Source organism: Xenopus laevis, chromosome 1L, assembly GCF_017654675.1.
Source record: "Xenopus laevis strain J_2021 chromosome 1L, Xenopus_laevis_v10.1, whole genome shotgun sequence".
NCBI lineage: Eukaryota > Metazoa > Chordata > Amphibia > Anura > Pipidae > Xenopus > Xenopus laevis.
In genome coordinates, this window is record NC_054371.1 from 155,036,370 (window position 1) to 155,063,512 (window position 27,143).

The following is a 27,143-nucleotide window of genomic DNA, read 5'->3' on the forward strand; positions in this document are numbered from 1 at the left end:
CAAGGGGCTTCAGGATACACAATATTCCCACGATTGGCAGTAACAATCCTGACTTTTGTAGTAAATGGTGCAGTGTTTTAAACCGTTGCTCTTTGGACTTGATTGTAAAACCCCAGAACCAATTGAGATCTTGGGAGACATAAATAGGTTCCAATGTAAAATGAAACTGAAGGAACATTTTAGGAACACACCAAAAACGTTGGTTCCTAGATTCAAATCCACCAGCAAATTTGACCCGCCCAACACCCCGGCAGCGGTGAGGACATTCTCAAACATTATATCCCAAGAAATGGGACAAATTGTAAAACAGTCTGAACCCCACCATAACCTTTCCCCTGACGAGAGACGTGCAATTAAGACACTACAACAGGACGACAACTTGGTTATTCGCCCTGCAGACGTGCGTGGGGGGATAGTTCTCCTCAGTTATGACTATTATATACAAGAGATACTTGGCCAATTATCTTGACATGTCGACTTATCGCCCTCTACCAGCTGACCCCACTACACACTTTAAAAGGGAGCTAGACAATACACTTCGGATGGCACTATCTGCAGGCTGCTTAGACCAAGTTACATTTCAGTTCCTTACCTCAGACTTCCCAAGAATTCCAATAATTTATACACTCCCAAAAATTCATAAATCACAATCTGCTTCACCAGGCCGTCCTATCTTCTCTGCGGTAGGCTCACTATACCAAACTGTGGCTATATTTATAGACTCCTATCTTCAACCTCTTGTGACCTGCATGCCATTTTATACACGGGATGTGACACTCGTTATACAGATTCTAAAGAATCTTAATAATTTACCTGAACAATTTCTTCTGGCTACGATGGATGTTAAAAGATTATATACTGTCATACCTCATGACCAGGGAATAATGGCTTGAAAAAAAGCCCTAGAGACACAAATGGACAAATCCCTACCGAGTTCCTGATAGAACTTTTGGAACTCACTCTGACTAAAAACTATTTCAGATTTGAAAACACTTTTTATCTACAGACATCGGGCACAGCCAAGGGCAGTGCCCTGGCACCGGCCTATGCCAATCTCTTCATGTCACAATACGAACAGGAGAACATCCTTGGGAAGGTGGCAGACAAACTGATCGCATACCTGCTCTACATTGATGACCTACTGATCATCAGGGGTGGTGATGCTACAACCCTTACCACGTTTTTTAACAGGCTCAACAGCTTGGACAGCCCTATAAGACTGACTTTAACTTACAACGACCAGAGCATAGAGTTTGTGGATCTACAGATTTTCAAAACAAATGACGGCCTAGGCACTTGCCTTTATAGGAAGCCATCTGATCGAAACACAATCTTACATGCCAAAAGCGATCACCCTCCCTCCACGATCAGAGCCATTCCCTATTCCCAATTCTTGCGTACCATTCATAACAATAATGACCCTGAGCGGGCAGAGATACAACTACGGGAGACCTATGATTTTTGGAGAGAGGCTATAAAGATCTAGATCTGCAACAACAATTACAAAGGGCTTTAACACATACCCAACCTGACCTGCTCACAAAAAACCCAAAGGGGGATCATACTTCTTCCAAAATGATTTTCACTACAAAATATTCACATATATCCCGACTTTTATATATCCCGACTTTTAAAAAAAAATGTGTATACAATAACTGGCCAATGATTGCTATGGACAGTACTTTGTCTCTCTATCAGTCCCCACCCCCGATGTTTGGACACGGCAAAAACCCTAATCTAAGGGACATTTTGGTGAAAACAGACTTTTTTAATAAAACTTGCATTACAACTACATGGCTGAGTGGACAACAGAAGTTAGGGTGCTATCGCTGCCCTGACTGCACCACATGTAGATTGTTGCTTACAGGGAAGGATTTCCTCCACCCGCACACTGGGAAACATTTCAAAATAATGCATAGACTGTCTTGTACCACAACTTTTGTGGTCTATATTGTTACTTGCCCTTGCGGACTGTACTATGTTGGCAAAACAAGCACAACGCTACGGGAAAGAATCGCAAACTACAGATCAGCCATCAGCAAGGCCCTTAAAGAAAACACAGCTAAACAACCGGTTGCCAGACACTTTCTACAAAAGGGCCATGGACTGCCCACATTTCGTTGCATGACGATAGATTTCCAACCGCCACTACCCAGAGGGGGCAATAGAGACCTGACACTTCTGAAAAGGGAATCCAAATGGATTTATCGCCTAGACACAGTTACCCCACGAGGACTGAACGAGACCCTACCATTGGGGTGCTTTATCTAGTTGGGGTATCCTTTACTACTACTCTTTGGACTATGATTGTTGTCATTATGATACCCATTTGCCATTCTGCCCTTTGATCCCTCCCTCCTTATGACCTTGTTATGTTTTGATGGACTTGATATAGAAGCATTGTGTTACAATGATAAGCAGTATGGCAACTCCGGTGCCATTTCTCTTTTCGGCTCTGACTCCTCTCCTTTATGTTCTCTTCTAGTTTTTATTTTTTCTGGTTTCACCTTGTTCTTCTTGCACCTACCAGATATGCCAATTATTACCTGGTCAATAAACCCAAGGGCGTTCGCTAAAAATATACCCCCATGCAGATTTATGTGGTTTTGGAAGGAAGTCAAGCAACGTACAGAACTCCGGTGCGCAATTTCGCACACCCACCTCTATGCTGCACAGTGATTGGGTAGAAGGCTGTTCGGTTAGTCCAAGAGGGGACTCTGGGTAACGACCTGGAGAGGTAATTTTTATTTGGCATGGTAAGGGCTTTCTCCTTCACCCGGTCCCTATTAAGGGATCATGTAATCTTTATCTTTTTCACTTTCCGTGTGAAAAAGATAAAGATTACATGCTGCACATTCCTTGCTAATTAGGGTTGCCTAGCAACGGACTTAGAGCACAGAAACAGTTGGGGGTTTAAATTCTATGGGACCATGCGGTCTCTGGTTGTTTGTTCTGTATTCTCCTGACGACGATCCCTGTGGGGGATCGAAACGTTGAGTCTCCAATAAAGTATCACATTTGTTAAGCTTCAGAAGAGTCCCGTGAGTGTCGCTATTCCTGCAGATATTTATATATATATATATATATCTATATATATGTAACAAAAAGGGAGATCAGCACTCGCAGGTCTTAGAAAAATAAAAAATGATTTATTGAAGAGCTATGGACTGACGTTTTCGGCTGTTGCCCTATAACACTCTCACTCAGCAGTTAAGCCTGTGTGAAGGCTTGCCCACAAGCCAATCCTGTCTATCGTAAAAGCACCCCACTAACTCCCAAATTACAGGAACAGTAACAGCAAAAAATGTGTTTTAAAGTAATAAAAATATAATGCAGTGTTGCCCTGCACTGGTAAAACGGCTGTACTTTCTTAAGAAACACTACTATTGTTTATATAAATAAGCTGCTGTGTAGCAATGGGGGCAGCCATTCAAAGGAGAAAGGCTCAGGTTACACAGCAGATAAGCTCTGTGGAACATCATTGTGTTATCTGTTATCCACATGCAACCTGTGCCATATAGCCTTTTCCAATTTCCACCATTGCTACACAGCAGCTTGTTTATATGAACTATAGTAGTGTTTCTGAAGTAAACACATCAGTCCTACCAGTGCAGGGCAACAACAGTACATGATGTTTTCTTTACTTTAAAACACCTTAATTTTTTGGTGTTACTGTTCCTTTGAGAACATGTGCACAGATAAAATACAAGCCAAACTTTCCCTGAGGCCAACGCTGCTGAAGTTGTACTTTTCTGTAAATAAATGAATTATACTGTGTTTGATCAAATAAGGCATGAGTGATATCATTGAAGAATAAAATAATGCATTTTCAATTTCAAAGTAATCTACAGAAGCATGAAAGTTTGCTAAAACAGTGCTTTATTGTGTTGATTGGATCAATAATGATAGTTTCTTAGAATTCATAAACATTTATGACTGATCAAGTTTCATGTCTCAAATCTTTTTTTGTGTGCTATATTTAAAGGATTATTTGTATACAAAATGTCAACTGACATACATAACAGATAAAGTTAAGAAAGACATACATCCATCAAGTTCAACCTTTTCTTCAAGAGACAACTGCCTTACTTTTAGCTGTGATTTATTTTTTCAATTGCTTATTCCAGTGCTACCAGTGTTTTGGTATCAACTGTGCTTAAAGTGATGTTTTTACTGCTTCTTGGTAATGGAGGATTTTCACACATTTATATCAAGCGAAAAGTAAAAAAACAAAAAAAAAAAAACAAAATGCCAAATATATTAAATAGTACATTATATTACACAACAATAATTGGCATTTTCAAGTAGCAAAGATTTTGCTACAGATTTGTGATGAATTACAATTTCTTCATTTAGAAAATTAGCAGCATATTACATTGTCTGCTTATTACAAGGTTTGTTCTTATACATCCAAAAATGTTAATTTTTAAATGTAAATATAACATTAACAAATATGATAAGGTTCCATTTGCATTTTAAAGGTCAATAAAGATCCGCATGGAGACAATAATCTAAGGATGATTTTTTTAAATGCCATTTTTACTTCTTTGTTCCTTAGACTGTAAATTATGGGGTTCAGTCCTGGAGTGACTACAGTGTAAAAAACAGACACAAATTTGGTCATTTCTGACATGTGTCCTGAGTGAGGCCTGACATAAATAAATATCATTGTGCCATAATAGATCAGCACCACTGTGAGATGAGCACCACATGTGGAGAAAGTCCTACTCCTGCCATTAGATGATGAAATGCTCAGTATAGAGACTACAATAAAAAGATAGGAAACCAGTGTCAAAATTAAAGAGAAGAAAAGAACTACCAGGGACAGTATAAAAATAGATATTTCAGTGTTGTAAATCTCTCCACAGGATAACTGTAGTAGGGGTGGTATGTCACAGAAGAAATGATTAATCTCCCGAGACCCACAAAATTCCAGCTGAGAAATAAGCATGACTGGGATCAATCCTGTGAAAACAGAAATAATCCAGGAACCAGAAACAAGATATAAACATGTCTTGTTATCCATCACAGTTAAATAATATAGAGGTTTACAAATAGCCAAATACCGATCATAAGCCATAACTAAGAGCAGGTAGCACTCACATGCTCCAAATGTCACAAAGAAAAAAAGTTGAGTCATGCAGCCAACAAAGGAAATATAATTGCATTTTAGAGAGAGATTGACTAACAATTTGGGGACAATTGTAACTGTGTACCAAATTTCCAGAAAAGACAGGTTGGCGAGGAAAAAATACATAGGGGTTTGAAGAGCACGGTCAAGGCAAACTACTGTTATAATGATTATGTTTCCTGTGAGGGTGACTAGAAAAATACACAGAAATGCAATGAAGAGAGGCATGTTTGTCTCAGTTGTATTTAATAGTCCCAGAATGATAAAATGATTGGCATGGGTTTGATTGATGAATAACATGATATCCCCAATGCAATGCTTCATTCACCAATATATATCTGCATTGAGAATGAAAAAGATAGAATTAATTGCAACAGTAAGATTTTGTAGCCATTAAAAAGGAAGACTAGATATATATGGCCATACAAATTTCAGGTGTTATATTTCATTTATACAAAAACAGATTTTTATTTTAGAAAGGCTAACCAAAAAAAAACAACAACAAAACAAAAGTAGTCAAGAATGGCTGGTTGCGTGATGTGTCACGTAGGGTTTAGATAGGAGTCACATTTAAGTAATGGAAATTATTACAATATGATTGTCTAGTAATTCAAATCATATACCAGTAAAAAGGAGGAATGACAGAATAAAAAAAAAAAGAGAAGAATGGCTTAGTATAACATGAGAGTATGAGCCCAGGCATCATAGCCAGTGTAATTGCACATAAATTTACCTGTATTGTAACAAAATGCTATATGTAATACACATTATTTGGTACACAGCAATGGGTTATCCTGACGGAGAGAATACTGGCCTGGGAGAAAAATCATGTTGTTGCTTTTTGTTTGCTACATTGGGTCCATATATTCAAGATAGAATTTTAGTGGTATTAGAGCTTTTTGAAACCATGATTAAACTCTATTTCTCTAAAATCACAAATGCCATGAAAGTTATTAAAAGATCAGAATATAAAAAGAACGAATGGAAAAAAGAGGTGAGCGATCTCAAAAAATCTCAAAAACCTGATCTTTGAATGGCTAAAAAAAGGTCCAATCGGATCAGCATTGACTTCTATGGGCCTCACTGCTTTTACTTGGAGAAGTTTTGTATTAAAGTTTTTCATGGTTTTTACACTAAATCTCGAATTTTTTGAATTCTAGAGAAATAAAAAAAACACGATTTTTTAGGGAAAAAATAAGATTTGTGAAAAAAATTGAAATCCAAATGTTAGTAAATCAGCCCCTTAATGCTGCAATGCAGTTATACAAAGATGTCATGCAATTCAAAATGTCATTTCAAAATATAAATGCCTTCCTTGTTTTAGCATGAAGGAATGGGACATTCTGCCACAGTTACTTCTTCATGTTTACAATTTATTGGAAAGAATACACACTAATTTAACAGAGGACACTAACAGAAAATTTAACCCTCGAGAAATGTGACTTTTATTGCTAGTTTTTCTGTATAGTATGAATGTGTGCTGTGGATTTATTGTATCTCACCTTGTAATTGATAATACATCCACTTTTTTTCTTGCTCACATAAAGATGTGTCTGCTTTGATAAATAAACACTTCTGTTGTAGAATTATTTATACTCTTTTCAAATCCCCTAAAGGCCGACCTTCTCTATTCCCAAATGATACTGGGTGAAATATTCTGAAATGATTAATGATGTTGAACATCTGAGACAAGATAACTTAGTATATGCACACTTAATGCTTAAACATACAATTATCACGTAGTACGATACTAACGAAGCTTAAAAAATCTGTCAATCTCAAGCAATTGAACAAAAAAATGTGTACCTAACTTCTAGTTAAATCAGAGAATGGTAAAAAAAAAAAAAAACTGACTTTCAAAAGGGTAAACAAATCTTTCCAGATATAAAAAATGTAAAGAACTAAATTAGGCACACATCTATTTTGTCTCAGGTCCAAATCACAGCAATTTTTCCAGGGAGGTGCCTCTAGATAACCAACACAATGGAAAACAACCAAGACCAAAATATCTGCCAGTTGATTGAAAAATGTGTACATATAAAACTATATATTTTTCTACAGGTAACATTTTTTATTGTCTCAGAGGCAATTTCATATCAGGGGTGTGAATATGTATCTGAAGGTACAATAATGGGTGTGCTGTGTTTTCACACCACCAATGGAGTTGGTGTTAATAAAACTGATACGAGTGCCAAGAATCTAGATCTTTTGGTCGAATAGGTCAGTTTTCAATCGAATAGGTCAGTATTCGGACAAATTCGAATCGTACGAATCAAAGGAAAAGCTCTTTTGATCTAATTCGATTCAAAGTTTTTCCCAAAAAAACCCTAGATTTTTTAAAGTCCACCAATAGACTCCAAATAGGTTCTAGGAGGTCTACCATAGGTTAAAACAGCAATTCAGCAGGTTTTAGATGGCGAATGGTCGAAGTAGAATTTTTAATTCTTTTCAAATTAGAATCGAATTTGGACTATTCCCTAGTTGAAGTACAAAAAAAATAGCTTGAAATTCGAATTGGGGCAAGTTTACTAAAGGGCGATGTGGCTAACGCTAGTGAAGTGGACCTACTCTAGTGCTACTTTGCACCCCCTACTCCAGGAGAAGTTGAGCTATGGCGAAGGGACTGAACGTTACCCAGACTTGCCTTCGTCCCCCCTCAGACCAGGCGAAGTGCAATAGAGTAGCTAGGGCTTGCTTCACTTAAAAGTTTAAATTTTTTCTTTTTTCTAAGTCCCAAAAAACGCTGGCGTCTTTTACTTTTTTAAGGGTGATAGGCTATAAACTATACGGTGGGCACATGTATAGGGCAAAATAACACCTCTATTTTATTTTATGAAGCTTTCCCAGGCTTGTGTAGTGTAATGTATTTGCTACTACATATACGTCTATTGTCCAAATACTTCGGATTTTAGTGAATTAGCGGTGCCCTGGCGAAACTTCACCTGACGAAGTGTGGAGAAGGCGTCACTAGCGCATTTTCAGGGCTTAGTGAATTTGCCCTATTAATGTAAATGCTCAGATTTCATAAGTTAAGTATGAAAAGGAAAAATTAAGAAGGTGGAGAAGTCTCGTGAGAACTATCTTGTCATTTGGCTAACTTCGGGACCCCGCAAAGATGGAGAAGTCAGTGCTTCTGGGACTGTGATCTCAATGATACCTTGTCTAACTTGTGTTGAGAGCAATCCCAGAGCACTTAGTAGAGAAAACAGATTGATAGAATAATATTAGATTTCTGAGCCAAAACAAAAAGGAGCAAAAGGAAAACCGCTCCCAGGAAAAATGGTTAAAAACCTTGGTATTAGATAAAATGGTATGCTGACGCGCGTTTCGCAGTAAGCTTTTTCACAGGCAATGTGTGCTGCAATGGACGCCGAATATTTGTAACCCTTCTAAATTGCGTCCATGTCATTGCGCAACCCCTCGCCATGTGTAATGACGTCATTGGGCAATGCTCCATCTAGGGAAAAGTATTAACGTCATTGAAGTCATCTTAGAGACTCCACTTCCCTGAAATCTCACTCATTTTATTCCCAGATCTCGTGAGAATTCCAGACTTGGTCTCCAGCGTTTACATTATCATTTATTGTGGTTATTTAAAAAGGAGAATATCAGTTTGTCCCAATTAGTTTCTCTTGTAATTGTAACCCTTACAATGGCTCTTACTAAAAGTTTATGTTGTGTATATTTATAAAGTGTGTAAAATGGAATGATTTTAAAATATAACCTTTATTGGATATTATAAAACTAAAATAAGGAAGAAAAAAACTATTTATTGTTACTAATAAAAATATGAAATTATTACATTAATAAAAACACTTATTTTTTCTCTATATAACAAAAATGCTGTGAACATTATTTTTCTTTTTGTTATCTTCTATATCCTAATGCATATAAAAATTGGGTATTTTAACTGAATAGAAGTTAATACCGGTGGTATCCTTAGGTGGGCATGCAAGTGAATAATTTGTCATAATATGTAACCTTTATTACTTGGTTGTAAATCTTTATAAATAAGAATTCACAGATGTCTTGTAACTTGCAAATACTGGGTTGATGTGCTAATCTATGGATTTTTTATAGGAATGCTGCGAAAAGGTTATTTTCATTAACACCATTTGGAGATACGGTATTCATTTTAAAGATCCAGTAACTTTCTCTTTTTAATAGGGTTTGTTCTAAATTCCCTGTTCTGATTCCCAGATTGATCTTTTCTAATGCCCATACCTTGACTTTGGATGGATCCATCAAATGGAATTTTTTGTAGTGTTGTGCTACTGTGTATAGTGGTCCTTCTGATTTTTTAGGGTTATCAGCTGCAGTATTGTTGAATTCTGATATTTAATTTTTGGGTTGTCATTCCAATGTATTACATGCGACATGGACACCCAATACAGTAGATAACACCTTGGCTTTTGCAATTAATGTAGTGATTGACTTTATGTACTTTTCCAAATCTGTCTGTGAAAGTAAGCATTTTAACAGACAGATACTTACTGTTAATGTGTATGCAGTAAGTCCTTTGAGACAAAAAAGTAGGGTAGCAGATTCATAGAGCAGGTAGCAGGAAATTGCTATCTAAATTTCATAAATCTGGAAAGTACAATCTGGGAAATAAATGCAATGGTAGTGACATCTTCCCTTCCTCTTCTTTTACTTGTTTGCTTACACCATAATTTATTGGAATCTCTAATGCCTTGTGTTCTCCAGCTACCATGCCTTGTGATTCCTAAATGACTTGCAAGCAAGGGTATACTAGGGAAATTCCCGGGATTGCTCATGCACTTCCCATTCTACCGTTTTCAGACAGCCTTGCACACATAGAAATGAGCAACAAATTAACAAAACAGTACAAAACATACATCGATGGCAGTAAGATTCACAAATCAAAATTATTAACATTCAGGGGTACAGAAAACTTGGCAAAAATGGAGGGCGAATGGCGTATGGCGAAATGCCACAAAGACAATGAGATTATTGAATAACAAAAAGGATGAACGCTATTTTTCCGTCTGTCCTGCACTGTGCTTCAGACAACAAAGTCTACTTTATAAATGATAAAAACAATTATAAAACAGGTTATCAAATCCAGCAAAGTCAGGAATTGTATCAGTATTCTGAAGTATGATCTATTAGAAAAATAGGTTAAAGCGCATAAATGCCCCAGATCATATCTATGCTGGAACAGGAAGGTGACCAGTATAGTGGAACTTGATAGTAAATCAACATTTTCTATACTGTTTTATGTAGTTCTTCTAACACAACAGACCAGTTTTCATTTCTGTCATTAGTTGCTGTCAAAGTTACCTCTAAATACAAAGCTAACAATATTTTAAACTTAATAACACTTTAAGCATTATTAAATTATACCTGTGTAATATTTAATAGAAAGAAATGGGAGGCTTCATATTTCAATGCTCCTTGATGAAGAAAGTTTTAATTGGTGACTGTAAATTGGAACTTATCCCATAAGGGAAAGTCCCTATGTGTTTTTACCTAAAGGAATACTATGCATAATATATATGAAACCATTGCAAATAACTACTGCAAAACATTTGCGTTTTACCTCATGAATTCCAGATCTGCTTCCAGTTCTCCTCTAAAACTACTATCAGCCCAAGCTTTGCTCAATATTAACCATTTTTTTATAATTGAAAAACAGTATATATACAATCTGTAAATTGGGGTAATACTATGTTAGGACCTTTTAGAAAATACATGATAATGGTAAATTCAAGTAAACATATATCAGTTACTTATTTCCCACTATGACCTAGAAATAAATCATCTGCTTAGCAATAGCATCTTGGTTTTGTGGCTTGCTTTCCATTAGTATGACTGTGTTTTTTAAAAACGACTTCCATATCACGGCCACAGCAAAGGTAACCATTTTTTGTTAGTTGCAAAGCATTACTTCTTTCAAGGCCACCCAAATATTCTGTAACTCATGGAACACGGTGCTTTTGAACCTTTATGAATTAATTCTGGACATCATCTTCATATATTTGCTTTAGAAAGGAGGACACCCTTGTGTCTGGATGTTGGAAATAAAAAATAAATCATATGTATCTGAATTTATTCTTGTTGGTTTCTCAGTAAATTGGATAGCGACAATGACACTTTTTATCCTATTTCTGTTAATCTACACAATCATATTATCTGGAAATCTTCTTGTAATTATACTGATTTGGAAATACAAGCAATTACATGCACCCATGTACCTTTTCCTTGCTGTGTTCTCCTTCATGGAAATATTAATGGCAAATGTTGTCATTCCAGAATCACTGAAAAACTTTTTGTCTTTGAAAAGAAATATTCCTGCTGGCAGCTGTTTCACTCAAAGCTTTTTTTATTTTTTAATAGGGACGTCGGATTTTATCCTCCTCTCTGTTATGTCATATGATCGATATGTTGCTATATGCAATCCCTTGCATTATTCCACTATAATGACTTGGAAAAGAAGCATCTGCTTAATAATAGCATCTTGGCTTGGCGGCTTACTTTCCATCAGTTTGCCTACGTTTTTAAAATTACGACTACCATATTGTGGCCCCAATAAAATTAATCATTTTTTTTGTGATGCTGTGCCACTAGTAAAGCTAGCTTGTGCTGATACAACTCACATTCAGCTGATTGATTTTTTCTTGTTCTCCCTAGTGATTCTTGGGTCATTAATTCTAGTCTTCTATACTTATATTTGTATATTAATAGTTGTGTTACGTATTTCGTCCACCAATGGAAGAAAAAAGGCTTTCTCAACATGTTCTTCTCATTTTTTCATAATATCACTTTCCTATGTAAGTAGTATCTTTATATATGTGACCCCAACACAGGGTAAGTCACTAGAAATCAACAAACTGCTGAGCATTGTGACCACTTTTATTACCCCTGTTATGAGCCCTTTTATTTGGACACTTAGAAACCAGCAGATCAGAGGAGTCCTGCTGTCATCAATGAAGAATTTTAAGCCAATGGTCACTGCACAGTGTAAATGGTAAATTCATTATTAGTGGCATTGTCTTAGGTGATCAAATGTCCAAAACACTATGGGGCTCAATGAGCCATGTTCATAAAAACCCTCTGTGTGCACAAATATGATTCAGGGGTTGGTTTTAATAACATTCCAGGATGGTTAATGTCTGTTGCACTACATGAAAAAATACAGCATGCTTCCTTGATAAATAACCCCCCAAATGTACAGTCTTTTATCCAATGGCAGATATATAAATAAAATATAAATATATATATGGGTTAGCCAAAGCTATTTTAAATTCAAAGGGGAATTAAATTCCAAATGCAAAGGGAAAATTGTTCACCAAATATAACATCTACTTTTAAATACTTTCACCTGCTACTTACTTCCTTAACACCCCCTGATGCCCAGCCCTGCTGGTTAAACATGTGGTGCCTCTTAAAGAGTTTATAATCTAAAAAGGGGGCTATAAACCTGCCATTCAGTATATATACCATGGTTTCTGTATGAATTAATTTTACTGTTTTTATTGGGTTTTCCTAAATTGTACCTGTATAATTGTAAAGTAAAATAGTGTGTAGAGAGACAATTTAGTTTATGTTCAGCATAGAAGAATCATAGTCTAAAGGTCAGGTGTAGGTGTGAAGCCCAGCACATACTGCGGGAAAGATTTTTGAAGCACACGAATGAGTGAGAAAATTTTTATGCACAGATGAAACCAAGCTGGTGCTCCTTTTGCTTTCTATAAGAAGGTATTAAAGGAAAAACGATTGAGGCAGATACTGCTAATAAATCATTATAGACAAAATATGTATATATATAACATGAGAGGTTATCACTGATCAAGCTTTTTACCATATGCCTGCCTCTTACATGTGTTTGCCTGTGATTTACCTGCAATATTATGAATAAATGCAAGTGCATTTTATATGAGAACTTGTCTATGTTTTAAAAGAATTCTTGTTCTACCTACTGAATACTTGATGGAGTGTCTTTCCATTGTGTCAAAGCACAATTTGTTTAGTTTTGAAAGTTGGCTTATTTTCTTGAGGTTGAAGGAACATAACACCATCAGATGGCTACTTATGTGTTAGCTATATGAAAGAGCAATACATCTTTTTCTTCTGAATTGTATCAGTGTGGGACTAGTACAAACTTTTGTATGTTTTTAAACACTTTTATAAACACTTTTGTCCCCAAAATGATTTTAAGCATCAGGGCTGTACTTAGGTCCAGTACCACCCAAGGCATTGTATCTAACAGTACCCCCCAAGTACAGAAGTACTTCCACCAAACGTCACTTCTGATTTCCTCTGCAATGTGCTCTGTACCCCTCACCCCCCAGATTTAGAAATCTCCGGCAGCAGCTGGGGGGGGGGGGGCGATTCTTTAAATTTATATATATTATATATGCACCTGAGGGCCATCCCTGGCACAGGCCCTTGGGTGCATATATATATAAATACAGCCCTGCTCAGCATAGAGAATGACAAACATACTGTACTGCATTTTAGGTGTGCATATTACTAGGAGAGATGGAGCATTGACCAACACACTCCACTGATACTTGCAAGTTCATACCCTAGTCACGTTTTTGTGGGCATTACATATCTATATATATATATATATATATATATATATATATATATATATATATATAGTCAACTACAAGAGGTCCTCTGCACTCAACCCATTATCAATATATTTAAGACAGAGACATTTTGTGCATGGGATGACTTTGACGTAGTTGGCCAGCTTAAATATATTGCAATATATGGACAAACAATCCCTGTGTTGTTTAAAGGGTAAGGCATTTTTTAGTAGCAGTATGCACAAAATGTCTCTGTCTTAAATATATTGATAATGGGTTGAGTGCAGAGGACCTCTTGTAGTTGACTATATGTATTTTGTGGTCACACCCTCATTGCACCCCCGCCTAATGGTTTTAAAAAATAGTGGTGAGCACAACTTTCCCTTGTTTGTTATATATATATATATATATACTGTATGTATATGAATAAATTAGACCCTATTGTAAAATATAAGGATATTATAAGTTACTGAGGAGTTCCATGATCATATAATAACACAAGGCCTAATGTCAACTTCGAGGTGACTTCTAATATCCTCATATATTTTGCAACAGGGGGTACTTTATTTATTATAATATAAATATATAGTGAATAAAATACCCCTTTTGTAAATTATAAGTATATTGTAAGTTACAGTGGAGTTTCATGACCATATAAAAACACAAGGCCAAAGACCGAGTGTTTTTATACAGGTCATGGAACTCCGAGGTAACTTCTAATATCCGAATATTTTGCAACAGGGGGTACTTTATTTATTATAATACACAAGTTTTAGTGAGTCATGTGACAGAAATGACATCACTACTCACTGTTTATAACTGATGACATAAGGATATAATTTACAAGATATTCATGGCTTTTGTGTATTATATATATATATATATATATATATATATATATATATATATATATATATATATATATATATATATATATATAAAACAAACAAGGGAAAGTTGTGCTCACCACTAGTTTTTAAAACAATTAGGCGGGGGTGCAACGAGGCTGTGACCACAAAATACATATAGTCAAATACAAGAGTCCTCAGCACTCAACCCATTATCAATATATTTAAGACAGAGACATTTTGTGCATACTGCTACTAAAAAATGCCTTACCCTTTAAACAAAACAGGGATTGTTTGTCCATATATTGCAATATATTTAAGATGGCCAACAACGTCAAAGTCATCCCATATCTGGCCAGTCCTACACTCAATTTTCATCTGATGCACAAAATGTCTCTGTCTTAAATATATTGATAATGGGTTGAGTGCAGAGGACTCTTGTATTTGTCTATATATATATCTATATATATCTATATATATATATCTATTCCAATGGGTGCCAGCACTCACGACAAAACAAATAAACGTGCCTGGGTGCACGATCAGTAAATAAACTATACAAAACAAAAAAAGGATCAGCACTCACAGGTCTTAGAAAAATAATAAAACGTTTCGGCTCTTCCAGAGCCTTTCTCAAAGTAGCTAAACAAACAGTGAACATTGTTTAAATACACATACTGGCGGGAAAAACACAGCAATGATTGCGTATATGTATCGTCATATGTTCAGCGACTCTCATTAACCCATCACACTGATGTTATAAACTATAATCCATAAACAGTTAAAACTTACCCATATTTACTTAAATTGTATCAAAGTAACAAGTAAGGATAAAAACAACCACATGTAACATTCTTATCTCTAGTAATTAGTGACTTTGTATCATTCTCATACAGGAACACTCTTAACAGAAAAACTAAATGTCCTGTTACAATATGTTATAATGAGAACAAGATCTAATACATGGCCCATGGGTATTCATCTCCCGTTCCTAGAGTGTTATATATATATATATATATATATATTTTGGTATGGTTACAGAAAGGTCCCCAGTGATTGGACTGATGGACTGTATGTTGGGCCATGGATTCTCAGATATTGTTACTGAGGTGAGACCAGTAGTGCTGTAATCAGAGAAACACTATGGGGCAAATTCAAACATTAGCGCAAATTCGCCAGCGTCATGTCATTTCGTTACTTCACCGATTTACTAACGGGCGCTGGCGTAAATTCGCTAGTGAAGTGGACCTACTCTAGCGCTATTTCGCACCCTTACACCAGGCAAAGTTGTGCTTTGGCGAAGGGTCAATGTAACTACGCTAATTCACTAACTTGCGCATTTTACTGAACGTTACCTCTTGCACCAGACTTGCCTTCGCCACCTCAGACCAGGCGCAGTGCAATAGAGTAGATAGTTTAAAAAATTTCTAAGTCCCAAAAAACGCTGGCGTTTTTTCCTTTTTTAAGGGTGATAGGCTGAAAAAGATCGTAAATTTTTTTTGGGGGTACCCTCCTTCCCCCCTACATTTCTTAACATATGGCACCTTAGCTATACAGTGGGCACATGTATAGGGCAAAATAACAACTCTATTTTATTTTATGAAGGTTTCCCAGGCTTGTGTAGTGTAATGTATTTGCTGCTACATATACGTCCATTCAAGTTTAACTTGGAGCCGTATGCAAATTAGGCATCGCTACCGTAACTTCGCTTTGCTTGACGAATTAACGCTAGCGCAAATTCGCTACCGTTCGCCTCCCTGAGCGCAACTTCGGATTTTAGTAAATTAGCAGCACCCTGGCGAAACTTATGTGCGGCGAAGGCGTCGCTAGTGTATTTTCGCCGCTTAGTGAATTTGCCCCTATGTCTCTCTGCAAGGTTTTTGTAATTGATGATCCGGGACTGGTCTTACTGGGAACCCGCAAGAGTAGGGTGGGACGGATTCCCAAATCTGTAGGCCAGGTTTTTCAAGAGGCCCTAGGCGGTATTTAGTACACCTGATCCTGAGCAGCAGGGTTGAATGTGTTTGAGACAAACTGCTGCAGTGCTCAGCTTCAGGAGAGAAAGAAAAACATTTATTTTGTGTTAGCCAGGAGACTGGATTTCCATTACATCCTACAGGCAGCACACCAAGGGTTAACTCCAGTGTCTCTCCTGATAGGACAGGTAACATAAAATATTCAATTAGCAGCCTTCAAATCCCCTGATCACCCCCCCACTGCATGTTTTTTCCTGTCCTACCTGTGGGCAAGGTAGTGAAGATCCATGAACATCCAGGCTCTTAGGAGTTTGATGGCCGACTGAGGGTTACCTGAGGGTTAACCCCTGGGGGAGTATATATCCCTTGGCAGCGCAGATCCATGAGATCGCATGGGGCTCATTGTCCTGGTAAGGTACTTTTCAGAGCAAGAGGAGACCGCACTGAGGTGCGCTCAGACGTCGCGCTGCTGTGACGTCACTTCCGGTTTCGCACGCGAGCAGCAGCTATGGCGTGGGAGGATATGGAGCAGCGTTTTCTACACATCTCAGGAGGATATGGAGCAGCGTTTTCTACACATCTCAGCTTCCTTTAAGGTATATATAGACCCTTGTTGCCAGTAAGGGGGGCCATTGACTGGAGGGGTGTTTCTTCTGTCCTTCTGCCAGGCTGTTGGGAGATAAATAAACGGACTAAGGTATAGTTATTCCTGCAGGTCAGTTATATTGCCTTAGATGTGTGCAGCTTAATAAGTGCTGTCTGTTTATTTTTTTTGGATGTCTAAATCTCCTGCTAAAAGAACTCAAAAAACCAAACACAGGATTTGTGCTGCATGTGAGCAGCCATTACCTGAAGATTATGCACAGAAGATTTGTGCTCCCTGTATTAAGGCTAATGTGGATGAAGATCAGATAAGGAAATCTGAGTGTTTTATAGACTGGTTTAAGTCTATGATGTCAAAAACATTTGATGAAATGAGACAAACAGTGACAACTTCTGAGAAGGAAGATTTGATTATTATTGATCAAGTGTCTGCTGATTCAGATTCGGGGGAAGTTTCCTCGTCTTCTGCCTCTTCTGTGGTCCATGATAAAAGAGAGAATATATTTCTTTTCCCTCCTGAAAAAACTCACAAGCTAGTGAAAGCAGTAAATAAAGTTATGGAAGATCAGGGGAAAAAAGAAAAGCAAAGATCTGCCAAAGGATACACTTCTTTTTTTCTCACAACCAAGAGATGACACTTTCTCTGTTAATCCAGTCATTATAGAATTAATGAAAGCAGAATGGAAAGATCCTGCTAAGAGACCAGATTTTTCAAAAGATTTAAACAGATGTTTTTGTTGGATAAGCAGGATATTGCTAAGTGGGATGAACCTCCTTCAGTGGATATACCCATAGCGAGGATGTCTAAGAGGACAACAATTCCTGTTGAAGATACATCTGGTCTTAAGGAACCCATGGACAGGAGGGTGGACACTGCACTAAGAAGGTCTTATGTTGCTGCAACTGGAATCGCTAAGCCATCCATAGCAGCAGTGTCCGTGTCCAGAACACTAAAGTGTTGGGTAAATAATTTGGAGGAAGACATTGACTCAGGAGTACCTAGGGATGATATCTTGGAATCCCTCAAGTATGTAAAATTGGCAACAGATTTTCTTTGTGGACCCGCTGTTGAGGCTGTAAAACTTTCAGCCAGGATGATGGCGCTTTCCTCGGTTGGTAGAAGGGCATTATGGATGAAAGCATGGAAGGCAGATTTGTCGTCTAAGAACAGCCTCTGTTCATTGCCCTTTGAACCAGGAAAACTGTTCGGTTCCAAACTGGATCAGTTAATAGAAAGCCTACAAAGCGGGAAAGGTAAAACGCTGCCTCAAAATACTTATAGAGGGCCTAAGAGGTCGTTTTTTCGTCAGAGATCCAGAAGTAAGTCACCTAGGGCTAAGCAGCCCAGATATGGACTCAGAAATAGAGAATTTTTCAGAAGAAACAGACAGTTTAGACAAACTGAATCTGACAGAGGAAGAGGAGGCAAGAACAAGGATCCAAGAAACCGGAGATTGGATTTCTGACGCCAGGCAAAAGCCCGAAGCTGTGGGTGGCAGGCTGGCTCTATTTTACCACCATTGGGAACGGACCACCACAGACAAATGGGTTCTAGACTGTATAAACGACGGATATTTGATAGAATTCAGAGCACAACCATTAGAAAAATTTGTCATTTCAAAACAAAGAGAAAAACTCTTCAAAGAAACAGTTTACGATTTCATTCAAAAGAATGTGTTGGAGGAAGTTCCTTTGACAGAGCAAGGGAAAGGAGTGTACTCAACTATGTTTCTGGTTCCCAAACCAGGGGGGAAAGTGAGGTTGATCATAGACTTGAGATACCTAAACAAATTTATCTACAAAAAGAAATTTTGCATGGAATCTATAAAGTCAGTTCAATGCATCCTCAACAAAGGCGATGTGATGGTCACTATAGACCTGAAGGATGCCTATTTACATGTTCCAATCCATCAAAGCAGCAGGAAATTTCTAAGAGTAGCAGTGTTCTTGGACAACGAGATACAACATCTACAATTCAAAGCTTTACCCTTCTGGATCACTTCAGCCCCAAGGGTCTTTACAAAAATAATAGTAGTTTTGGTGGCATCATTAAGAAAAGAAGGAATTTTCATAATTCCTTATTTGGACGACTTCTCCAACAGAGAAGAAATGGAAAATCATTTACAACATACTCTAAAATCTTTGGAAAATCATGGCTGGATTGTCAACAAACAAAAATCCAATCTGCATCCATCTATCTCAGTAAGATTTTTGGGATTGATAATAGATTCTCATCGCATGAAAATTTTTTTACCAGAAGAGAAAGTGTGTGTTCTGATTCAGGAGATAAGAGCCATATGGAAAAGGAAAATTATTTCTATCCGTCACGCTATGAAAGTTCTGGGTCACATGACCGCGGCGATAGAAGCAGTCCCATGGGCCAGAGCTTAAATGAGAAATTTTCAACTGATGATTCTGAGAACATGGAATCGGAGGTTATCAGGACTGGACAAGGACATTAGGGTTTCAGTCAGGATGAAAGCAGCTCTAAAATGGTGGACTTGGCCACGGCATCTAAACAGGGGAAAAACATTTCTGTATCCTGCCCCGGTGACTATCACGACAGATGCGTCAATGAAAGGCTGGGGAGCTCACCTGGGCAATCAGATGGCACAAGGGTTGTGGTCACAGAAGGAGAGTATGTCATCCTCAAATTACAGAGAATTGATATTCCAGAAGAACGTTGTTATCCAATCGGACAACATATGTGTAGTCTCTTATTTGAATCATCAAGGGGGAACCAGGTCCCAGAGACTGATCAAACTCTGTGCCAAGATAATGGCCTGGATACAAACAAGGGTCCTGCAGATCGGAGCTATTCATATAAGAGGTACAGACAACAGATGGGCAGACCAGCTCAGCAGACAAATGATTGTGCCGGGGGAGTGGTCACTGGACGAGAACATTTTTCTACAATTGACCAGAATGTGGGGTACCCCACAAATAGATCTGATGGCTACCAGGAAGAATTCCAAGTGCGAGAAATTCTGTTCGATTTACCAGAAAGACAAGGCAACTTACCTAGATGCTTTTTCAGTCAGTTGGAGTTTCCATCTGGCATACGTGTTCCCACCAGTACCACTGATCCAGAGGGTCATCAAGAAAGTGAAACAAGACAGAGCCAAGATAATTGCAATCATACCGAATTGGCCAAGGAGGTCCTGGTACACGGAATTGTTACGTCTTTCTCAGAACAATTTTTGGATTCTTCCATTGAAAAAGAATGTAATTTCACTGGGGAAAATTTATTTTCCAGACATACAGAGACTCAGATTGACGGCATGGTTGCTGAACGCTCGACATTGTTAAAACAAGGTTTGTCTCATGAAGTGATAGAAACATTACTTTCAGCAAGGAAGGAATCTACATCTAAGTCTAAGGCATATGAGAGAGTCTGGAAAATCTTTGCCAAATGGTGTATTCAAAATAGTAACAAATTTTACAATTTTTACAAGAAGGATTTGAAAAAGGGCTACAACCTAATACTTAAAAGTTCAGGTTTCAGCGTTATCAGCTCATCTGAATTTGAGATTGTCAGCGGATGTTTTAATAAAAAGATTCCTAATGGCAATATCCAGGTTAAGACCTAGAGTAAAATCATTTGTTCCTACGTGGGATCTTAATTTGGTCCTTAATAAACTGTGCTCTACACCCTTCGAACCACTGGAAGAGGTTTCCCTGAAGATGCTTACTTTAAAGGCTGTCTTTTTAACCGCTATTACTTCAGCAAAAAGAATTGGAGAAATCCAAGCATTAGGGGCCTCGGAGCCTTATACTGTGTTTTTTCATGATAAAGTGTGTCTAAGGACTTTACCTTCTTTCGTGCCAAAAGTACCGTCTTCATATTGTGTTAGTACAGAAATTAATCTACCAACATTTTTTCAAGAACCAAAGTGTCAAGAGTAAGAATTTCTTCAGAATCTAGATCTGAAGAGATGTTTAAGCATACACCTGGAAAGAACAAAATCTTTTAGAGATTCAGTGCATCTGTTCATTCTTTTTTCAGGGAAGAACAAGGGAAAAAAGGCTTCAAAAGTTTCCATTGCAAGGTGGATTAAGGAGATTATTAATCTTACCTACAAACTGGAAGATAGGGAGCCACCTGAATTTGTGAGAGCTCACTCTATGAGGGGAGTTGCTACCTCATGGGCAGAAAGGTGTTACGCGTCTCCTCAAGATATCTGTAAAGCAGCCACTTGGTCAAGTCTGCATACGTTTGCTAAACATTACAAACTAGACATCTTGTCCGCAAAAGATACGGCCTTTGGCAGCAAAGTTCTTCAAGCGGTACTTCCTGAGGCTACTCTAACCCACCCTTTTTTGGGAAGCTAGCAAATTCCCTTGGTTTGCTGCCTGTAGGACGTAATGGAAGTAGAAAATTGGTATACTTACCACTGAAATTTTCATTTCCATTAGTCCGTAAGGCAGCACAGATATCCCTCCCAAAATTAAATAAAATATTACAGCATTGTGTGGTTATTGGAAGAGCTATAGAAATAACATGCAGGGGGAGGGGTGGTCAGGGGATTTGAAGGCTGCTAATTGAATATTTTATGCTAGCTGTCCTATCAGGAGAGACACTGAAGTTAACCCTTGGTGTGCTGCCTTACAGACTAATGGAAATGAACATTTCAGTGGTAAGTATACTAATTTTCTACATTTGGGTTACCTTCCCCCTGCAAGGGAACATTTCTGCAGCCGCTGGAAAATAAACGCGGGCAGGAAGCCCTTAAACCGATCCTGGTGTGTGAAGTCGCCTCATTTCCAGCCTACCAGCGAGTGAACCCCCACAATATATATATATAGTCACATCAAGTATCGGTACTCCCCCAATAATACGCCAAATCCCGGGTGCGTCTCCCAAACAACGTATCTTGATAATTGTAGAAATTAGAACATGTGAGAGGTTCAATAAATCCACTGATATTTATATCTGTGAGTGCCTCCAATTTCTACAATATTAATAATTTTTACAATAAATGAGTAATCACTTTTTGAAATATGGTTATTCACCAAAAGTCTTCATGGGTTTTATAATTAGCAAAGGATCACATCAAACATGGAAAAGAAAAGATATACAGGTACAGAACCTGTTATCCAGAATGCTTGGGGCATGGGTTTTTTTGGATAATGGATCTTTATGTAATTTAGATCTTCATACATAAAGTCTACTAGAAAATCATGTAAACACATATACCCAATAGGCTGGTTCTGCTTCCAATAAGGATCAATTATATCTTAGTTTGGATCAAGTATAATGTACTGTTTTAAAACAAAATTATTTTAAAAAATTTAGATTATTTGGATAAAATGAAGGCTATGGGAGATGATGGCCTTTCTGTAATTCAGAGCTTTTTGTACAAGGTGTTTCTGGATAATGGATTCTATACCTGTATCACTTTTTGTACACTTGTAATTCATATTCAAAATGTGGCAAAAAGTCAGGAAAGTATCCAGTGATTTATTGTTTGTGGAGTGAGGTAAGGCAGACCCGTGTGTATTAAAAAAAATGAATGATTCCCTGTAGATTACCCTTAATATTACTAAATATATAAAGGTGTCATAGAGAGACATTTCAGCATTAACACTTGGGCTCCGGGCACATTGCACATTGCTAAACTATATAACATCATAAACACAGCAATACCATCGTTTTTTCATATGAAAGAATGGAAGACCGGTAGGTTTTGTGTAATTGAATGCAAACTCTTTGCTCCATCATTTATTCACTTAAAACATGGCACATGTCTGGCTCAGAAATGAAAGAGATAAGGTGGACATAGAACTCAGCCTAGCCCTACATGCTATATTGCTCCCATTTAAAAGCTAAAGATGTATTTGAAACTGATACATTGTTTTAGTATTAACTATATATGAACTACACAAGTTATATGAATAATTATCAATCAGATCCAATGCACACTACATGATAGTAAACTAGTACAGTTTAATATAGTAATTACAGTTATATTATTATATAATTTTGGACAATATTAAGAGCAACCTTAAAAGTGTATTATCTAGACCCCACAACATTTCTGTTAGCAACAAACTAATAAATTCACCCCACACAATATATTTGTCTATTTTATAGTAACCACATAAATTACCTTTAAATAGGAACAATAAACCATTTAGAGCTAGGCTGAAACCTATGTAGCATGGGTTGCTTCCTTATACATTAGAGTTTGTCTTTGTGCACCCTAGTTTTAGGATTAGATCTTACCCATAAAACCACACATTTCTAGCTCTTTATGTGAATGCATATTGCATAGTTACAGACACAATGCAGTGTGGAACATGCAGCTAAATTTATTGCAGTGTGGAGCATGCAGTTAAATTTATTGCAACTTTTTAGGGATTTACTATGCGACAAAACAGAGGCAATTCCTAATATGAAAATACTCCAGCTAAAATCTGTTGTAAGTAAACATGTAGAAATAAATGGCAGATGTCCCTTACAACAACTGGAAGATCTTTCTTTGATTCGTGGTTTTAGAGGTTTAAGGATATTTTTTACTCTGGCTTTGTACGACTTTTCTGTGAGTTTTCCGATTCATGCTTTTTTAGTTTGGATTTTTTTAATAAATATCATGACGTGGTTTTATTGAAAGTGAGTTTAGTTGTGGTTTCAAAAACTTCTACCACAACAAAAATTTGACCTTTAATAAATAGGCCTCCACATGTATATATAGGCACTATATACATCTTTATACAAAATGCTGTGTTAAAATATTGTTTGTGTCAGAGATTGAATGTGATTGTATGTCTGAGCATATAAGAATTTATGAAGTGAGAACTATGGCACACAGAGTGATTTATACGTTCTTTGCCAGCTTTTATTTGACTTGTAGTAAAAACAAATATGCGCTGACAACTTAAATCACCCAATGAATCTTCACATTGTGTTCAAAAGGAAATGATGAAATAGCTGGCAAAAGCAAAAAGTGGAACGGCAGAAAGTAAAATTGGGTGTTTTCCTGTGCTTTGGTGTCTGTTGGTAAAAATATCAGTAGGCAAAAATCCAAAGCAATGGCCCTTCTGTCACAAGCTGCAGATCCTTGATATAATGTTGAATAAAAATGTTTTGACATGATTTTGTTTCCAGGTGGATCTAGTCTGTTTCCTTTGTGTAAACTGTGAGATCTTTGTAAATGCCTTTGGAATTTAAATCTCAAGAAGTGCAAAATATTTCATAAGATCACAGAGTTTTGATAGACCATCTAAGACCTTCTGCATCAGTAGTTCATCCTGCCATCATCAGCACATCTGAATTTTCAATTTGAGCAAACTAGCTGAAATCTAAAAATATGTCTAGCTGGTCTGTCAAATGTTAACTCACTCGCTGTTGTGTGAATGCCCAAATGCTGCTTGGACATTATGGTCAAAACTGTCCTAATTTTACCTTATTTATCTCCCAGTTTGTTTCTTGCAAGAGCCACAGAATTCACACCAAGGACCGAGGCTGCCGAAAATGCTACTATTGTTAATGGATTCATCCTTTTAGGACTAGGGGCAGGACCAGCTCTGCAAAAGCTGATTTTTGTGTTATTTTCTGTTGCTTATATTGCGACTGTTCTTGGTAACTTTATGGTCATTTTTGTAATCTGCCAGGATTTTCGCCTTCAATCACCTATGTACTTTTTCCTAGTTAATCTTGCTGTGCTGGAAATCTTATATACCACAACAGTTATCCCATTTACATTGAGGATGTTGTTAGCTAAGAATAAGAAAATATCATTTGCTGGTTGCTTTACTCAAATGTTTATTTTCATTAGTTTGGGAGGTTCTGAGTGTGTTCTTCTCGGCACCATGGCCTATGACAGATACGTTGCCATATGTCATCCTTTACGATATGTAACAATTATGAAACTATCGGTCTGTTATTGTCTGGCAATGATTTGTTGGAGCACTGGATTCCTGAATTCACTTGTCCACACGGTCCTGACAGTTATGTTGCCCTTCTGTCATGATCGTAGAATTAAACATTATTTCTGTGAAATTCCTTGTATTTTGAAACTTTCGTGTAAAGATACCAAATTAAACGAAATGCTGATATTTTTTATGGGGGGAAGCATGACAGTTGGTTCTCTCATTCTGACCTTAGTGTCATATGCATGTATTGTTGTTGCAGTACTGAAGATCCCAAGCATAACTGGGAGACATAAAACATTCTCTACCTGTGCCTCCCATTTGGTGGTTGTTAGCATTTTCTTTGGCACTGTGATCTTCATCTACATACTTCCCAACTCTCAGTCCTTTTCTGATCAGAATCAAGTGATATCTGTAGTTTACAGTGTATTGACACCATTATTTAATCCAATTATCTATAGTTTACGAAACCAAGAATTTCAGAGGGCACTGGTCAGAGCTTTACAAATATGAATATATTTTTAGGCATGAATGGATGTCATTAGTGTAACCAGCCTGTTGACCCTGGTGCAAAGTTCGGCCTCAATCTACTCACAAAACTAGAAAAAAAAAAAAAATAATATTAATAATATATATATATATATACACATATATACAGTGTTCTATATAATAACATAATAAAAAATATTTCTTGTAAAACACTAGGTTATTATCAGTTACTGAGGGGTTCCATGACCATATAAAAATATGAGGCAAAAGGCCAAGTGTTTTTATACAGGTCATGGAACTCCAACTTCTATTTTATTACTATTTGCAACAGGGGTTCTTTATTTATTATAATACACAAGTTTCAGTGAGTCATGTGACAGAAATTACATCACTAAGTTCTTATTTATTTATTTATTTTTTATACAGGTCATGAAACTGAAACTTCTATTGTCCTCATATTTTGCAACAGGGGTTCTTTATTTATTATAATACACAAGTTTCAGTGAGTCATGTGACAGAAATGACATCACTAAGCACCGTTTATAAGTATATCATTTACAGACATTTAGGGGGTTATTTATCAAAATACAATTTTACAATTTTTTAAAATAAAAAAGTCAGACCAAACTATAATCCACGATGTGACTTTATTTATTATTAAAAAAAGCACATTTAATCGGATCAGGGACAAATTTGATAAAATTAGGCGAAAACCCTTAGGTTATCACGGGTCGAATTTCAAGGGTTAAAAAACTCTCGAATTTGACCCTCGAAGTAAAATCCTTCGAATTCGAATATCGAATTTGAAGGATTTTAGCGCAAATACTTAGATTCGAACGATTTTAAGAGATCAATCGAAGGATTTTTATTCGATCAAAAAAAGCATAGAAAAGTGCTGGGGAAGGTCCCCATAGGCTATGAAGTAGAAGTATCTTTTAAAGAGACAGTACTTCGATTATCGAATGGTCGAATAGTCGAACGATTTCTACTTTGAATCATTCGATTCGATCGAATTTGACCAATTCTATGGTCGAAGTACCCAAAAAAATACTTCGAAATTCGAATCTTCACTCGAGCTTAGTAAATCTGCCCCTTATTTTTTTTTTCCATTTGGACTTTAATAAATAACGTACTCTCATCACTTGTTTATTTAATAAAATCCCATTGTATTAAACTGTAACTAGTTTTGGTTGTATTCTGTTGATCTGTTTATAGCTCTGTGTGTGTGCTTGCATGCACCCTTGTTTTCATTAGGGTTCTAAGAATCTCTTGCAAATAATTCACACACCACACCTAATAGGTTAAGCAAAACTTTATTGCCAATAAAGTTAGTAAGATAATCAAGAATTCATCATCATTTGAGTCAGCATCATCATCTGCACTAAGCGACTGGGAGATCCCGTTTCAGTCGGCAGAAGGTCTCAAGTGGGAATCAAGGGCCCTGGTTAGCAGATGTGTTTACTCCACAGGAGAGATCTCAGCCAACAAAATGGAGAGCCCCGGTTTTACATGCACTAGTAAACAATGATAGCCACTCCAAGATAGATCAGGCAGCACTCCGGATGGAAAAAAGAGTTTTTATTGTAACAAGTCGAGGACCGGCATTGCCTGACGGATTTCGGGAGATGACCCCCCTTAATCATAGGCTTACCAATCAGTCACT

At 37.1% G+C, this 27,143-nt stretch overlaps 2 protein-coding genes across 2 annotated transcripts; one reads left to right on the forward strand and one right to left on the reverse strand.

Annotated features, from left to right (window-relative positions):
* Positions 1-4,444: 4,444 nt before the first annotated feature.
* LOC108695640 (olfactory receptor 11L1) lies at positions 4,445-5,431 on the reverse strand. Its single transcript, XM_018224363.2, has one exon. It carries the CDS (start codon positions 5,429-5,431, stop codon positions 4,445-4,447), a length of 987 nt encoding a protein of 328 aa, XP_018079852.2.
* A 19,068-nt stretch (positions 5,432-24,499) lies between these two features.
* Positions 24,500-25,504, forward strand: LOC108695641 (olfactory receptor 13). The gene has a single exon (XM_018224372.1). The coding sequence runs from the start codon at positions 24,500-24,502 to the stop codon at positions 25,502-25,504; it is 1,005 nt and encodes a 334-aa protein (XP_018079861.1).
* Positions 25,505-27,143: the final 1,639 nt, after the last annotated feature.